This window comes from Filicampus tigris, chromosome 6 (assembly GCF_054856515.1).
Source record: "Filicampus tigris isolate MCC_2025a chromosome 6, RoL_Ftig_1.0, whole genome shotgun sequence".
Classification (NCBI taxonomy): Eukaryota; Metazoa; Chordata; class Actinopteri; order Syngnathiformes; family Syngnathidae; genus Filicampus; species Filicampus tigris.
In genome coordinates, this window is record NC_141222.1 from 3,082,543 (window position 1) to 3,100,651 (window position 18,109).

At 40.0% G+C, this 18,109-nt stretch overlaps 1 protein-coding gene across 1 annotated transcript in view; it reads right to left on the minus strand.

The window, feature by feature from the left end:
• The window catches only part of tmem176 (transmembrane protein 176), a 19,349-nt gene continuing 1,240 nt past the window's right edge, over positions 1-18,109 (minus strand). Inside the window, exons 3-7 of the mRNA XM_086033416.1 lie at positions 8,597-8,707; positions 8,376-8,432; positions 7,250-7,396; positions 1,545-1,661; positions 1-488 (exon numbers count right to left, since the gene is read on the minus strand). Of these exons, the coding sequence (XP_085889542.1) occupies positions 444-488; positions 1,545-1,661; positions 7,250-7,396; positions 8,376-8,432; positions 8,597-8,707 (477 nt within the window). The 3' untranslated portion in view covers positions 1-443. The remainder of the gene's footprint in view (positions 489-1,544; positions 1,662-7,249; positions 7,397-8,375; positions 8,433-8,596; positions 8,708-18,109) is intronic.

The following is an 18,109-nucleotide window of genomic DNA, read 5'->3' on the forward strand; positions in this document are numbered from 1 at the left end:
TACCATGTGTGTTAGTTTTTATGGAAAAATCACATTAAGCAATCGGAGAAAATTCCTCTGTATCAAAACATGTATGTAATTACCATCTTCATGAAACATGTTGCAAATCATGAAATTTCATCAGGTAGTGTATCTGTCACTATACAATTAACCATTTTGCATGCATTATTCGCAGGTGCCACAAGAAATGGGTAACTACGAGAAATTTAAGCAGGAAAAAATATAGTATCTTTGCTCTGACAAAAAAAAATAGTGCACTAATGATCACACTTTTCAGTTGAAATTAGTGGGACACAGTCAACATTGTTGTTGCTCTGCAAAGGTACAGCATTTACAGTTGCATGTATTTCGTGGTTTGTATTTTCAGTTAAATGCCAAATGGAATTGTGTTCAGTGGCAATTGTTAAGCAAACAGTCCACCCCATCTTGAGATGGAGTACTGGTCAGGCGAGTGTTCTGGGAATAGATGAAGCAGCTTCGGTGAAAGACTGCAAACAGATAAACAGAGGGTAGTAGTCAGTATGAACTGTCCAGAATACAGTGGTGTTTCTTATTCAGTGATAGTATGTACCATGCACTGTATTTATTCCCTGTTGTTTGTTGGCAAGCTTGGAAAACCCATCGTAATCAAATTAGTCAAATCTGGACCTCAGTGACAAACACCATGATGTAACAACATCATCTTAGGCAGGGTACACACATTTTTTATTTATTTATTTGGTTAAATCTTAAAAGAATGTTTAACTGTTAGAGACCCCACACATAAACATGGAAAATAAGGCATTTAAAAAAATTGGTGATATTCTGTGAGGTCTGATCCGATAATCTCAATACAGACACCATACACCTTAAGATTCTCGTCCACCATCGATCTAGAAAGGAAGAGGAATCTCAGAAGATCACACGTGACCTCTCAAAAGCAAAAAAAATAACAGAAACACACAAATATGCGGCGATGTTACCTGAGTGTTTCTGAAGAGGACGGGTGTGTTGAAAATGTTGTGTCTTCAAGAAAAATACATGATTTGGAAAATACTTCTTGGTATCTAGTAGGTTATATTTTGTTTTTATTTACCAGTATTTCCTTGTTTGTCAGTCAGGGAACGTGGCTACATTCAGGCCATGTCACAAATCAAGGAGTCAAATGACTTGAGAGTATTTGTCTTTGCCCTTACCCTAGAAGATTTTTGATCACAAATACAGAACAAGTTTAATATTCAAGATTGTCGCCCCTGACAAAGGACAAATCCACTCTTAACACACCTTAGACTAAAGGATAATTTTATAGGACATAAAATAGTTGGCCTTTTATCCTCCTTGGTCAGGAAGGGACAAAATGTCGAAAAAACCCCAGCCTAATTGTCTTGAGTGTACTCGGCCTTAGATTTCAAAAACTCAAGGGAGAAATGTAAAAAAAAGTCACGTGTCCACACACTGTGTGCGTACCTGACAGCACAATTATCTGTATTAATCTATCTTTAAAGCGTGCACCCATATATTTTGAAAACTACAGTGAAGACTTTGCTGGGTGTTAAGAGTCTTACACTGTACAATCCAAAGGTAGACTTCAGTCTGTACAGATGGATGCAGATAGCGGCAGAGACTGCAGTCTGGGCGATGGTGAAGAGTAGTAGGGAGGATTTCAACCCTCTGGTCAGGCGCTGTTCAAAAAGAAACATTTTAATGTCACATCAATGTCATAACTTTTGTTAAAATCCTCTGAATTCCAGCTTCTACACAGTAAATGTTCTCAGATTTCTGTATTCTTCCATCAAAGCAGCCTGATTGTGTTTTATCAGTTTTTGTTTTGGTTTTTACAAACCTCTACTTTTACTTTACAATACAATCAATCAATCAATCAAAAAATGTAAAAATAAAGTGTCAGTGGAAGAAAAGCACTGTTTTTAAATTGTTAACAAATTGAGTGGTAATTACCACCATCTATTCTGTTAGAAAGCTGTCGATATAGTCATTGTCTACAAACATATCTTAAACGTATATGACGTTCGACTGGTTTAAAGTCCACGAGCGCTTCGTCTTTTTCACTGCCATCACAGTTCTCGCGATCTCCTGCGAGGGCTCAAGATGCAACAAGGCCAAAAACAGCCATCACAAGACAAGAAAAAAATTACAATTATAATAATTATAATGATACAAATAACAATAATAATAATAAAAATATGACTGCTTCAACTAATAATCTAACAATAGTCGACCAAAACAAAACAAAGACAAATTTATCAAAATTTAAGAAAAAGTCCAACACGTCACGGAGGATGTGTCAATCAAGCAGCCTCTTCAGTGTCTCTAGATGGAAACTCTGAATCAAAGTAATTCTGAAATGTTTGCCAGACCATGTAAAACCTTCGACTTGATCCCCTGATTGATAGGGGTGTAACGGTACGCTGAATCACTTTTCGGTTCGGTTCGTTTTTTTGGAAACTTTGGTTCGGTATATTTTCGGTACAAAAAACCTGATTTTTAAAAAAATATATGTTTATTTTGAAAACAATGTTACATTTTTTTGGAAAAAAATAAATAAAAGCGAACCATTCGGGTGATATTCTAAGAAATTACACCAGAATAAAAAATACACTAACAATAAAGATCTCTTAATTTAGTAAATTATTAAAACACTGAAATCTTTAAACACTCAGCAGCAAAAGCCTATGACACATCCAAGTATTCAAATTAAAGACAAGTTGTCATTACAGTACATGTATACACTTTTTGTGATAAAAAAAAAATACATACAATAACAGTTACAATTATTGCTAACTATATTAATATATAATATTCCTGGAAGACGCTACAATATGATAAATCTCGCTATTTAAGTTTGACGTTTTGGGCTAAAAAGAATGCTTGCTGCCTCGTCTAAGAAACATTCACAGTCGGATGATGCCGTGCATGTTAGATGTGCTAGCCGCAACAGCCGCCGGTTTCGTGTTGCAATGTCGGCACACAACATTCGGATTTATCCACGCACATTTCCCCATCGGCGATGGGGAACAGGAAAGCCAGAATGTTCCCAAACAGGAGACCGCAGTGTACGCGGGGACCTTCGAGCTCTGGCTCTTTTCTTGCTCTCTCTTTTGTGCCGCCACTCTCGTCTCCCGCATGCAACAGTATGCTAATAAGTGGACCAAACCGAACTCAAGTGAACCGAACCGAACATGCCATACCGAAATGTATCAATACACCCGAGTGTACCGTTACACCCCTACTGATTATTTCGACTTTTCAAGTTATAAAAGCACCATTACATCCCTAACCCAGCGTTTGTGTGTAGGAGGCTTAGAAGATATCCAGTTACAAAAACAATCAGTCGTCTGGCCAGTAAAGATGAAAATGCATCGGATGGTGAACCAGATATCGCCACATCACCATGAACCCTCCCCAAATAATCACAATTTCAGACAGGACTTATGTCTATGTCACAGATATATGAAAATGTATAAAAATAAATAAAAATCAAGGACCAAAATCGTATCAACTTTGGGCATTCCCAAAACCTATGGTACAGAGGAGCTGGAGCTTGATCGCATCGGGGGCAGGTCTACATCTGGATACATTTTGGCAAGTTTACTTTTAGACAGATGGAGCCTATGGAGCACTCTAAACTGGAGCAGACCATGTCTGATACAGATCGAGCTTGTATGTATCTTCCTTTAGCCTTAAGAGTCATCTGAGACTTCAAACCCCAATTTCTTCCTCCTAGGCTGCCTTAATATTATTAACTCAAAAGGTCTTGCACCAATCCTTTTGTACAAAACATGATTGATGTCTGGCAGGAAGTGAGGAAATACTTTAAAGGTGCCTCTTTCTTTTCGTATTTCAGACCAATCTGTGGCAATTGCTTTTTTTAACCCAGGGACAACAGATGCAGGGTTTAAAGTATGGGCAGATAAAGAGGCAAAACAAATAAAATACATTTATGGTTATAATGGGAATATTTTGACACTCGAGCAGTTTGAGAAAATACGACATTCCTTGTAAACATTTTTTCAAATACTTCAATTAAAGAGATTTATTAGCGCAGATCAAAATCAATAATGCCCCCTACTAGGCTTGGGGAAATGATGGCAAAGAATCTTTTCCGAAAGAGCATTATCTCAGAATGTTATGATTTTCTAAAAGCCTCCTTGACTGAATCTTCTGATCCCAAGCTCAAACCATGGAATTTGTATTTGCAGGGCAAATTAACTCCCCTACAGTGGCATATCGCATGTAAGACAACTCAAACAAGCACAAGTAATACTCGTTTGAGACTTCAACAATACAGCTGGCTGATGAGGGTATACATAATTACCGAACAAATTTAATGTGAATACAGTGTTCCTGACACTTGCAATCGGTTTGGAGTGCATAAAGGATTGCCTTTTCCACTGCCAAAGATGGGGAATTCTGGGAAGAGATTAGGTTAGAGGTTCAGGAGATCCTCTTGATTAGACTTGAGCTAGAACCAGTGTTGTTTTTGGCAGGCATTTTAGACTTAGTCTTAGTCTTTTGGACAAAAATGCTTGTTAGTTTTCATCACATTTAGTCATTCCAATTAGTGATAGCTTAAGTCTAGTTTTAGTCGACGAAAACGCAAAAAGGTTTTAGTCTAGTTTTAGTCGACATAAACTCCCCTAGTTTTCGTAAATTTAGTCGACAAAAATTCAAAAAGGTTTTAGTTAAAAATAGGCATACAAGGTTTCGTGCATACATTCTGTACATACAAATGAAATGGAAAAATGGCATACATTTTTTACCTGATTCGTACTTTGGCGGCTAACCACATTGCTAAGGCTAAAAAGTCATTCAATATTGGTGAAATAAAAAAAAATGTGGATTCGCGTTCATTGTACACACACACACACACACCAACGCGGAACAACCGGTTCGTGGTGGAAAAATGTTTGGGGACCACTGCCTTAATCTACTTTTAATATTTGACTTTGCGAATGAACAAGCGAATGAATTGATGTTAGCCTCGACGTTAGCTCAACCAAAATAACTTATGCCTTAACTCAGCCCATATGCGCCACGAGTTACGTGGATAACTTTAAGCACAATGAAATTGATCACAAGCCGATGGTTGAATAACAGAGTGCAAGTAAATGTATACAGTATATCTTAACAGGACGAGTTGGGACAAAATATCAGCGTGGTGAGCCCTCAGATGTTGCTTGAGATTTGTCATTCTTTCCACCTAGTTTGTGGCCACATACACCGTTGCCGCTGTCTACAATGCATCGTGTTGTTCTTTCTGCTGGGTTGTACAGAAAGTAAGTCCATATCTTTCCTTCGTTTTCGACCACCAAGCCCATTTGGTGTCACTGTCGCCATGGTCCGTCAAAGGAAAGCGTGTCAGTGTGCGTGAGCTGAGACAAATGACGGCAGACCTGTTCATGTTTTGTTGTGCCGGTGTGTGCGATGCGTGCGCCTTGCGTGCTGTCCAGGCGGTGGGCGTGGCCAAACGAGGATAGGTTGCACCAGCATTGCATTTTTTGAAAGACAGATTACGTGTACAATAGGAAGGCATGTCATAAATTTTGAACGTCTGACAAAACAAACGCTAACAATTTCGTCCAGTCTCGTCTCATCACCGAAAATCCATGTACGTCACGTCATGTTTTCGTCATCAAAGGACCACGTTTAGCTCGTCATCGTCGTGTCATGAAAAAAAGGGGCGTTAACGAAATATTTTCGTCATCGTTCACGAAAACAACACTGGCTAGAGCCAAAGCTCTGTAGATGTGTGTAATTTGAAACGTATGAAAAAATATTTTTGAACGTAAGTCTATTAAAGCCTAAGAGGGTAGTATGGGCAAGCCAGGTATTGGAATGTTTATTAGGGAATTCTCATATTGTTTACCATTAAAAAATATATATTCTTAAAAATAAGCAGGACTCATTTCAAGCAGTGTGGGGGCGGTTTATTCAATATGCTAAGAACCATGATTTGTCTTATTTGTTATACCCTGTTGTTTCAACTTTCACCCATTGGATTGAAGTATAAGATATAAAGGGACTCATGATAATGTAGTTTATTTGATTTATTTTTTATTAGCCACCTGTATTTGTTGTTATTTTGTTTGTATTTCCTGGTTTGTTGGCATTGTTGTAGGTCTATGTTTGTGTATGCCAACGGTTAACTGAACATACAGATTAGGGAGCAGGGATGGCCAACCTTTTCAAAGCAAAGAGCCACATTTTGACTGTGTTACCGCAAAGAGTCACAGCATACACATAAGCATACATAAACTGCTATGTTGCTTCCCTCACTCCCTAACTCTCTTTTGCATGTTTTGACGAACTCCCGTTCATTGTATACCTTTTTAGCCCGTGAAACGTTCTAAGCAAGTTGATACGAGTGCTTCATAAATTTGGGGAACAACTATGTCTACTTTTCTGCCTGACCTTTAAGTGAACAACCTGTGTTTGAGAAGTTCATTCCTCGTCGATGTTAGCATGAAGGGAAGTCAAGCGCCGCTTAAGATTTGAAGCCTTGAAAGGTTCTAATGATACTGAGGCAAAATGGCTTACCATTACGTATTTGGTAGGCCAATACTCCTAAACTTTTTTTCACTCCAATTCAATTATGTAAGAGTGTTAGTAATTGCATGAAACATAACAATCCTTGATTTCAAGTTTCAGCTTCATCACTCGATCTGACACTCTTTTGACCTCCAGGACGTTCTTAACCAACTTTTACTTAAAATTAACCCCTACTCCATTTCTCTTCCCATCAACACCAAGGTAAAACAATTTGAACCCTACCTCTAAGCTTCTTGCCTTACTGCATCTTCAACTGGTCTCCTGGAGACATAATATAGCTACATTCTCCTAATCATCAAGTCCCAACATTGAGAGGCCCCATTTTCAGGTCAGGTCTATGTAATTTTTTTTCTTCTTTTTTTGCCTATGAACCCACTTTCCCCCTCCCGTTCTTCTTTGACCCACAGTCGCTCAATTTTCACCGCCGCCTGTAGGTTAAAGGAGCCAATGGGGGTTGCTGTTAACCCAGGCCGCGACCGATCTGGTATGGAATTCTATGGATAAACAATCATAATTGTCTGCCATAGTTTTGAGCCCGATGCCCATGCTGACACAACCCTCTGCAGTTAGCAGGACTTAGGCTACATTTTGCAATGGCGTGTGCCCCCGTAGGGCTTCATTCATATTATAATTACACCATTATAACTAAACTGTTGGTAAGCATGTGAGTTGAGGTAAAGCATTTATAGTAAGTGATACACACTGTGGAGTAGAAGCTCATGTTACAGCTGCCATCCAAGTTCTTGTCACATGATGCTTCTTGATTTTTGTCCAAATCCACAGAATACACGATCACAGCAATAACTGACACCACTGTGGAAACAAAATTCACCATCAAAGATGCCTGGTACTGGAAGAGAAGAACAAAATATGAGGGTTTATTTTATTTAGTTTGAATGGAAATTTCCAGAGGAATTAAAAAAAACAAAATATATATATATATATATATATATATATATATATATATATATATATATATAACATACTGTTCATATGTAATGTATTTTTATTACAACAACAAATCTCATGAGATGAAAATTAAATTTTTTAAATTAAAAATTATTAACATTCTTTCTGTAATAGACAGTATTTTTATTCACTACAAAAACAAAAACGTGTGCAAATGTGTGCAAATAAAGTGTGTGCGTGTGTGTGTAATGTACATATTTACAGTATGTGGCCCTTGTAATAGTTTTAGAGTTTATGTTTTCCGAGAGGTCACTGAAGTGCACACGAATGTGATTGGCTCATTATGTTATGCTGTAAGTGGTATCAGCACGTCGTGTGTTGCTCCTTTAAACTGACTTTATGAACACAAAACAAGACAGTCGCTGAGGCAAACCAACTTATTCACATTTCTGAGATTTAAAGCTGCCCTCTTCTTTGGAAATGCTTCTTATACGCGGGCGACACGCGTCCACTCTGCTGCTCACTGTGCATTAAATGCGTCAAATATTTTGATGCGATCAATTACAAAATTTAATTACCGCCCGTTAACGGAGTAAATTTGACAGCACTAATAGAGAGAGAGAGAGAGAGAGAGAGAGAGAGAGAGACAGAGACAGAGAATATAGATAGGTACAGTATATATATATATATAGATAGATAGTTTTTTTTCAGAGGTGGCATGGACAGGGTGAGCTATTCTCCCTCCTTCACCCCTGGCCTATTCAGATGCGAACATGAGTTTGAATTGTTCTTTTGAAATCATGCAATGTGAGTTACTGGAAAGAAATGACCAGAAGGTGATAATTGCGAAATAAATGTAATAAAGGCATTTTAACAGACAATGCAAGATTACATTATATGTGTAATGGCCTCATACTTACAGTCCTCATGGTACAGTGTTTGGACAAGATGATAGAAACCACTCCAGCTGTTATAAACTGGTCGTGCGTACGCACACACACAATTGCGCACACACACACACACACACACACACATAAAGAAATTAGGTCGTGGTGACTAAGCAAGAATGTCATCGTCACATAATTGTACCATAATGGAGAATGCTGAGATATCTGAGCAACACTGGTAAAAAAAAACTCACTGCTAGGCCACTCCACCATGGCACGCCCAGAGAAACCACCTCAGTGAAGTTGATGAAGTGCAGTGGAATAGAGTAGGACACGATCATCAGGCCCAGCATCATCTGACTCACCTATGACCATGCACAAAATATTAATCATTAAACATAATCCATCATCGTTGCTGGTATCTTCGCTCTGTAAACACACGACTGCATGCTTATTTAGGTGTGATTTTATTTTCGGAAATAAAATAATAATAGGGTGAGGCTATTAAAAAAAAAACTAATAAAGCTTACCGATCTCCAGTCAGTAACATCACACATGCAAATGTGCAGAGGTGGGTATTATACCAAATTTTGCCGGTCCGTAAATTGTCATCCTTCAGAGGCCTGTGTACCCGTCCGTCAACGTCAGTCCGTCATTTTTTCAAGCCGGACCAAACTGTAATCGTCAGTCCGTCCGTCGGTCCGTCCGTCCAGTCCGGTCCGTGTATCTACATCAGACGGTGGCTGCCCAAACAGACACATAACTCGCATACATTTGACATGAACTTATTTGCCAATCTATTGAACTGGTGGCTGCCTGCAGCTGTTTTAATTTAATTTAATTTAATTTAATTCGGCAGCAGGAGGGGTTTCACGCCATGTGCACACATTTTTTAAATTCGTACTTCTTCCACGCGGCTAACGAGGAATCAAAACTTAGCACTGCATTCTAAAATCTGAATGATTCCGGTCATGCATTTTGAATGTCTGACAGACCACACGTACTAACAATCTCCAGTCTCGTCTTGTTAACGAAAACTACGTCACGTCATATTTTAGTCATCATAGAGCCAAGTTTAGCTCATCATCGTCTTGTTATCGTCATGAAAAAAAAGAGGCGTTGACGAAATATTTTTGTTATTGTCATTGTTGACGAAAACAACACTGCAGACACCCAAACACGACGCATACAGCACAAGGACCGCGAAACAACATTGCTGGGCAGTCCGTCCCAGGGCCGGAACGGTCCGTACCTCCGCCCCGGCTGGACGGCCATTTTTGGGACGTAGGAGTTTTAAAAAAGGGTCGGACTAAGTAAGGGAGTGGATTTTAGTCCGTCCCACGAATTGGTTCTCATGCGTGTGACGTGGTAGCGAGGCAGCCATAGTTCATCTCAACCGAAATGGGCAAACAAACACTTCAAACATGCCACTAGTTGCACTAGCAACTGCAAAGGAGATTTTTCAACAAGAGATATAGCACGAGTTCAACTAGTACGACAAGTGATGAGACCGAGCAGCGTCAGAGCCAGCACACCGGCGAGTGACGTCAGCATGTCGCTTTACTGTCTGCTGCTGCAGTATTTTAGTTATGCTTAAGCTAATGCAAATAAATATTCACTCGCTGCATGTTCTCTTCTACGGAGCCGCCTTCTTGCCTGCACAACGCTTTTCATGTGCTTACTAGGGATGTAACGATTCACTTAAGACCCGATTCGATTTTCAGTTCCCATTTTCGATTCGATTTTTTTAAAACTCGCAACCATGCTTGTCTCTGTGCGCTAGTGTGGTGCTGCAGCCATCTACAAACGCAATACGCAATGATGTTTGATGCAAGCGTGTCAAGTAGGGCTACCACAAACTATTATTTTGCTAGTCGACTAATCACCAACAGTAGTCGCGAATACTCGACTAATCGGATCATATGTAAATCGCGGCATAATCGCACCAGGCTCTTAAATGACCATCTATACCTTAAAGCTAGAATTCTTTAAGGTATGCACAAAAGAATAATAAAGATAATTAAGATGAAAGTACATTCAACTTGTATTAAACTTTGCAGCTTGTACCAACATTCCCTCCGTGTTTATAAACAATGGAGTAATTGAGATTGAAGGCGATACTGTGGCCTTGAAATTTTTTGGGGGTTGTAAATGTTTAGTGCATTTTAAAATGGAACCCAAAACTATACACTATGCTGAGTTGCACTAATACTATGAAACTACAAGAAATACTTGTAAACATATGTAACTTTTCTTGGGCACCAAGCCTTTATTTAATGTAGAAGAGAGTGAAATCATGTGAAAAGCAGTGTAAGTAAAAGCACGGTGCTAAAAAAAACAAAAACTAAACACATTGGTTTTTAATTTTGTTTTTATTTAACTCTGATCCAAAACCTTTTGTTTTGCTTCTCTAATTTGCATACCGGTAATTAGATCTACACATTCAAAATGTGTTGTGCACCGGAATGAAAAAAAAAAAACCTTTAAAGGTTCGGATGAATATATTTTTTTAACACTCTAAATTAGTATATTTTAACGACCTAGGTATGTTATGTCTTTTATTGTTAGCTGGTGCCATTAATGGTTTGTCCAAAATAAATCATGTTGTGTTAACTTTGAGTGGTGGGATTTCAGAGTTCTTAAACGCAACATTCGGTACGCGGTCACAGTGACCATGAGGCATCGCATGTTGACGTCCTCTCTTGCTATTTGATGTCAACCGTGGGATCGCGGGTATACAAAAACTGTCTTTTGGTTTTTAATAAAGTGAGTTTGCTGACTAATGCCTCCATAGTCCGTAGTAGACGCTGTGGCAAATACATGTACTGGTATTAAATATTATTTTAATAAATGGAACGGCGATTCGAGTTAATGCCTGCACTAACTCTCGATTGCCGCTAGGGGCACCACGTCCGTTTTGGATTGATTCTTTGGACAAAAACAGACGTAAAAGTCCTCGTAATTCAGTTTTAATATATGAAGGAGCTACATTCAAAATATGTAAATCTGAGTTACCAGATTATTGATTGACACTTTGATTCAAACACACAATTCACACTAGATTTCTGTACAGTATATGACAATGATTTATTTTCTACAGCTATTGAAATCTATACGAAACATACTACAATGGTCAGAAACATAAAGAAATCCTATGCTAAGACAAGCCTAAGTAAATGAAGACAAACACGAATATCAAAAGATTGGGAGGTAAGGGACAATGGGGAAATTATGATGTGTGGGTCTGTGGTGTGCGTGTGATAAAAGGTGAGCTGGCGTACCAAATCAAAGTTAATTGATTTGTGCAAAGCTGTTTGATTCCCAATTGAATTATGCATCAACTGTATGCACTTTAGGAAATTGCAACCTGCACTTACGGGTGTTGATCGTCGTTGCTCAAACGCGGAGGGAGAAAGCGCCCTGCAGCAGGAAGAAAAAAATGAAGTCCAAAGAAGTAAAAGTTCAACCAAAGAAAAATGATTGTAAAGGCCCCGGAGGTTCTGCAACTCTGCACGCGGCGCCACTTTGGGCTACCCATTCCCGGGCGCGCAGACACTGGTCATGATAGCGGGTCGTTTTGTCAGGACGCACGCTATGACCCCCGTTTTGAGGTGGGTGGCGCACCTTTCCTTGGGTGCGGAAGCATGGTCTGCTAGCTAAGCTGGTGATCGCTAGAACCACGGGATCGGGCCGAAAACACAAAATTTTAAATCGCCACGTGCGCCGTGGTTGGTCTCGAGCTGTAGGCAACCCAAACAAAAAGAAAAGTGTAACAAAAAGAGAAAACGTTCAGGGACCCGGGATGTGTCAGAGCGCGGCTGATTGCGGAGAGGAGTTATGAAGCCACGCAAAAAAAAAAAAAAGGTTGTTCAAGAGAGATTCTCAAGGGAGTGAGTTTTCACAAAGGAAGTTTCGAGTGAGAATTTTTCAAGAGTGGAAATTTTCAAGAGCAGGATATTCAAGAGTGAGATTTTTTTCCAAGAGAGGGAAGGGGAGTTTTGCACGGCCTTTTACTGAGGCCGCGCATGTTAATGAGGTTGGCTGATTCTCCGCCCATGTCTGGGCGTTGCCTGAAAGAAGAGTATTCTCTAGTTCTGTATTTGTGAATTTTTTTTCAGAGGTTCAGCAGAAATGTTCAAATACTTGTTTTTTTTGTTTTGTTTTATCATTCAAAACCATTTCAGGGACGTGCATCTGAAGAGCAGATTGGTCGCGTCTCCGGGTGATGGAACGCAAAAAAAAGTTGTGTATTCCAGGTCTGCTGCAGAGGAAACGGGGTGCACCACCTGTGTTCACCCCTGGATGGCGTCCCATATTTGTTACAACGCTACATAATGTTAGCGTACCATAACAGGACGTGGGTGCGGTGTTCAGACACGCCTGTGTGTGCTAACTAGCTAGCTTCCAGAAACGACGGTCCCTATGCCATAAATGAAATCGGATATCAGCCACAACGTGCTTCCTTTTTAGATGCTCATTTTGTCACCGCTGTGCTGCTATATATATATATATATATATATATATATATATATATATATATATATATATATATATATATATATATATATATATATACATATATATATATATATATATATATATATATATATACATATATATGTATATATATGTATTCATATATATATATATATATATATGTATTTATATATATATAGCAATATATATATATATATATAGCTATATATATATATATATATATATATATATATATATATATATATAGCAATATATATATATGTATATATATATATATGTATATATATATTTATATATATATATATGTATATATATATATATATATATATATATATATATATATATATAGCAATATATATATGGCGATATATATTTGGCGAGGCTGCATTCAGCCATTTTGGTCCTCAACTCTGGAATAGCCTGCCAGAGGACGTCAGGTCAGCAGAGACTGTTGCTATTTTTAAGAGGAAGCTCAAGACCTAGCTTTTTAGTTTGGCTTTTAAATAATTTTAAATAATTTAAGTAACTTATTAATTAATCTTATTAATTTATCTTTTTCTTTTTATTGGGGACTATTTTTTTTAATCATATTTTGCCATACTGATTTTACTTACTCAGATTATATTATTGTTTTGTCTTTTAGTTTTGTTGCTTTCTGTTGTTGTTAGCTTTTAGCTTTAGTGTTTCCTCATGGGGGGCCTCCGCGTTGGGGGGGGGTGGCTGCCCTTCCCGCAGGGGGTGTCATTGCAGGGGCTTCTTAGGTCCAGGTGGCCGGGGGCCTCTACACTAGGTGTGGGGTCTCCCCAGCCGGGGGTCTCTGTGATGGCGGCACTCCCTGTGGCCCGTGGGCTGTCATTCCCCTCAGCGTGAACGAGCCCCCCTTGGGTACCCTTTCCTCATATGGTTCCTCTGTGCCTTGTCATGTCTTTTTAACAACGTTTATCAGGTTGTGTACTTTGTGTGTATATGTGGGGGGGGGGTCGTTGTAGGTGCGAGTGCTGAAGTACTGGCAGATATATATCTTTGGGTTTGTTGGGAGGGCGGCCGGGAGTGGGTCTTCCTTTTTATGTTGTGTTTTGGACATTTTTACTGGACAGCACTTTGAGCTGCATTCTTTTTGTATGAAAAGTGCTGTATAAATAATTTTGATTTAATATCATTTTAATTAATTTTATGAAATGCGCCTGGACTTTTGGATTCTGTTGTTAACTTTAACTGGGTAGCCATGACACCATTACCCACCATGCTTCTGTTTACATCACGGATGACCCGGAATACCACTACTGCGCACGTGCGCTTCCTCCCACGAGCGCGCAGTCCGAAACAACGACAGCATCCATGGCTACCGGCGATTCTGCTATTTGCTCAGTCAAGCGAGTGTTTAGTTAATGAATCGGGCAAAAATAGATCTGTCGTGTAGTGTGTGCCCCGCATGTACAATACAACCCGTGAGCAAGTAACTCAACATCTAAAAGGCGTCCCTTTTTTTCTCCTCTACAACGGACCTCTGGTCCAGTCGGACTAAGCTTGACAGTGCATTGTATTATTGAGTGACAGTTTTGCACTAATCATTGATTTATGTTTAAGTAAGACCAGGGAGAAAGATGAAAGGCTAGTCACTAGCTGGTTGGCAAAATGACTTGCTGACACACTGTTTGGTTTACAGGCTTGACGGTCTACCTTCTCTCATGTTGATGATTTCGTTTCAGATGGTATATGCACTTTCTTCTTTCATTGTTGGTTTAATTAAGAACAGATCTGAAATCTATTGTGTAAGTAAAATACTGTTAATCCCAATGTATTGTTCTGTGTGTATTAAGTTAAATTGACTGGCATTTTGAGATCAAAGAAAGAAAAATTAAGTTTAAATAAAATATATTCAAAATACTTCCTTTTTCATTATTTTTATTTTACAAAGAAATCGTAATCGTAAAATCGGGTTTGAGAGAAAATAATCTGGATTTTATTATTGGGCAAAATCGAACAGCCCTAGTTAGCACGAGTATTAACAAAAAGTTAAAAGTGCATTCATCCACTTTGGCTAAAATGCACCGCAGGATTCTAGTTAAGGTAATCCAGTTTTAGGATAAAAATTGAAATTTTAATCGCTGGCCGATATTTGAAACGAAAGACTGACCCCATATAAATGCGTAAAGAAGATACCGCCGACAACAGGGATGATATAGCTGCAACAAAATAAATGTGTCTCCTTTCAGCACCATCCAGGGATGACGCACGTTTTTCAAACGTCCCGGGGGCGGAATGGTCCGTGCCTCCGTCCTGGACGGACACCGATTTTTGGGACGCGGATGACAAGTTTTAAAAAATGGGACGGACTAAGCAAGGGCAGAGGTGGATTTTAGTCCGGTCCACGAATCGTCCCTCATGTGTGTGACATGGTTGCGAGGCGGCCAAAGTTCATCTCAACCTACTTGGCGAAATGGGCAAAAATTGCCTCCGGACACTTCAAACGCTTTACTAGTTTTACAGTCAAGAGTTTTCAACAGGAAATACTGGGCCAGTTCTACTAGTACGACAAGTGATGAGACCCAGTAGTGCGAGCAACGTCAGAGCCAGCACACTGGAGGAGTACGTAGCTTTAGTTGTGCTAAAGCTTAAGCAAACAATATTGCCGTCTTGGTAAAGTTCAACAGTTACGGCGGCCGTAAGGACGGAACTGCTTTAAAAGGACGAGGACGGAGGACGATAACTTTTATGAATAAGGATGGAGGGACGAAGGGTACCCAGGTCGCGGACGGAGGATGGAGGATGGACCAGCAAAAAAGAGTCAAGTGCCCAGCTCTGCCGTCTTGGTAAAGTTCAACAGCTGTCAAAACATAAAGAAAGTCAAAACATACCAGGTAAAACAAGCTCCTCACTCACGGTTCTCCAAGCCTGGTCTCTTTTTTTCTTGTCCCGGTACTGGTAGCTGGCCGTGTCCTACAGTTCGAGATGTCCACAAACTACAACGCTAATGTTTTCCTTCATTTTGTGCTCTCCACACAAGACCTGCCAAGTGTACAGGAGGCTGTGTGGGACGTAGTACTCCCCGATGCTGACTGGCTGCCACAAGGCGAAAAGGGAAAAAAGTTCATTTGTTTTAGCCTCGCCAAATGGACAGATTTTCTGTGCTTTGCTACGTGCCCCACCGCTCTAAATGCATCATCCGCGCTGCCGTTTACGCAACCGCGCCTGCCTGCGCTAACTACATTGACTTCAATTGAATCGTGCCGCCAGAAACGCCCTCAATGGATTTGGTGTGAATGCAACAGAAGACAGCTGGCCTATACGTGGGACAAGTGCACACACATGTAGCAGCACCGAAACTGCTGGAGGGGAAACCAGCGAGCCAATCAGCAACCCGGAGGGCTGACCAATGGGAGCGCTCTCTGGACTGGGCGTTTCCCCCCATCCGTTCAGAAACTTACCTCTGTCACGTCCGCTGCATTGACATATAAACAATGACCGCTGCTAAATAAAGCAGTGATATTACAACTCTCGACTGGCTCACTTCATCTCGTTCCACACATACAACGTGTGCTAGCAAGCGGTTCGTCAAACCGTTAACCCAGAAGTGGGTGCCCAAAAGGTAAGCGGATTTCAATAGTACATTTGCCAGCTAATGAGCTTTAAACAAACCTCTGCCGTTAGCATCTCTCCCGCTGTGTCATTTATTTATTTATTTTTGGTGGGTGGGGGCGGATTTAAGGACGGAACTTCTTTAAAAGGACGAGGGCAGACGGGGTCGGAGGACAATCATTTTTATGAATAAGGATGGAGGGATGAGGACGGAAGGGCACACAGGTCGCGGACGGAGGACGTAGTGGCAAAAAGGTCAAATGCACAGCTCTGGTAATTCCAATGGATTCCGAAAGCAGAGAAGTGGAGCTTTCTGTTTCATTATATTCATTTTATTAAGGTAGAAAAACCTGCATAGCAGTGTTGTTTTTGGCAGGAATTTTACATTTAGTCTTAGTCTTTTGGACAAAAATGCTTATTAGTTTTCGGCACATTTAGTCAATCCTATTAGTGATAGTTTGAGTCTAGTTTTTGTCAACGATAACTCAAAAAGGTTTTAGTCTAGTTTTAGTCGACGGAAACTCCCCCAAAACGTTTTAGTCTAGTTTACTTAAATTTTTTGTCGACAAAAACTCAAAAAGGTTTTAGTTAAAAATAGGCATACAAGGTTTCCTACATACATTCTGTACATACAGGTATACATTTTTTAACGGATTGGGCAAAAAATGTAAGTACTTTGGCGGCTTTGGTGAAATACAAAAACGTGGATTCGCGTTTGTTATTGTACACACACACACACACACATTCGCACCCCCCCCCCCCCCACACACACACACACCAACGCGGACCAACCTGTCTGTGGTAGAAAAATGGTTGGGGACCACTGCCTTAATCCACTTTTAATATTTGACTTTACACACAACAAGCGTATGAATTGACGTTAGCCTTGACGTTAGCTCAACCAAAATAACGTATGCCTTAACTCAGCCCATTTGCGCCATGAGTTACGTGGAAAACTTTAAGCACAATGAAACTGATCACAAGCCGATTGTTGAATAACAGAGTGCAAGTAAATGTATGCAGTGTTAACAGGACGAGTTGGGACAAAATATCAGCGTGATGAGCCCTCTGATGTTGCTTGAGATTTGTCATTCTTTCCACCTAGTTTGTGGCCACATTCACCATTACCACTGTCTACAATGCATCGTGTTATTCTTTTTGTTGGGTTGTATAGAAAGTTTGTCCATATCTTTCCTTTGTTTCCGACCACCAAGCACATTTGCTGTCACTGTCACAAGGTCTGTCAAAGGAAAGCGTGTCAGAATGACCGCAGACCTGTTTGTGTTTTGTTGTGCCGGTGTGTGCAACGATGTGTGCGACGGTGTATGCGATGGTGTATGCGAGGCGTGCACCCTTGCGTGTGCCGCCCCGCGTGCTGTCCCGGCGGTGGGCGTGCCCAAAAGAGGATGGGTTGCACCAGCATTCCAATTTTTTTGAAAGACAGATTACGTTACAATAGGAAGGGATGTCATAAATTTTGAATCACATGCTAACAATTTCGTCCCGTCTTGTCTCGTCACCGAAAATTCATGTACGTCACTTCATGTTTTCGTCAAAGAGCCACGTTTAGATCGTCATCGTCTCGTTAGAGTCATGAAAAAAAGGGCCGTTAACAAAATATTTTTGTCATCGTCATCGTTGACAAAAACAACATTGCTGCATAGCGTTCTTTAATGGGAAATAAAATGAAC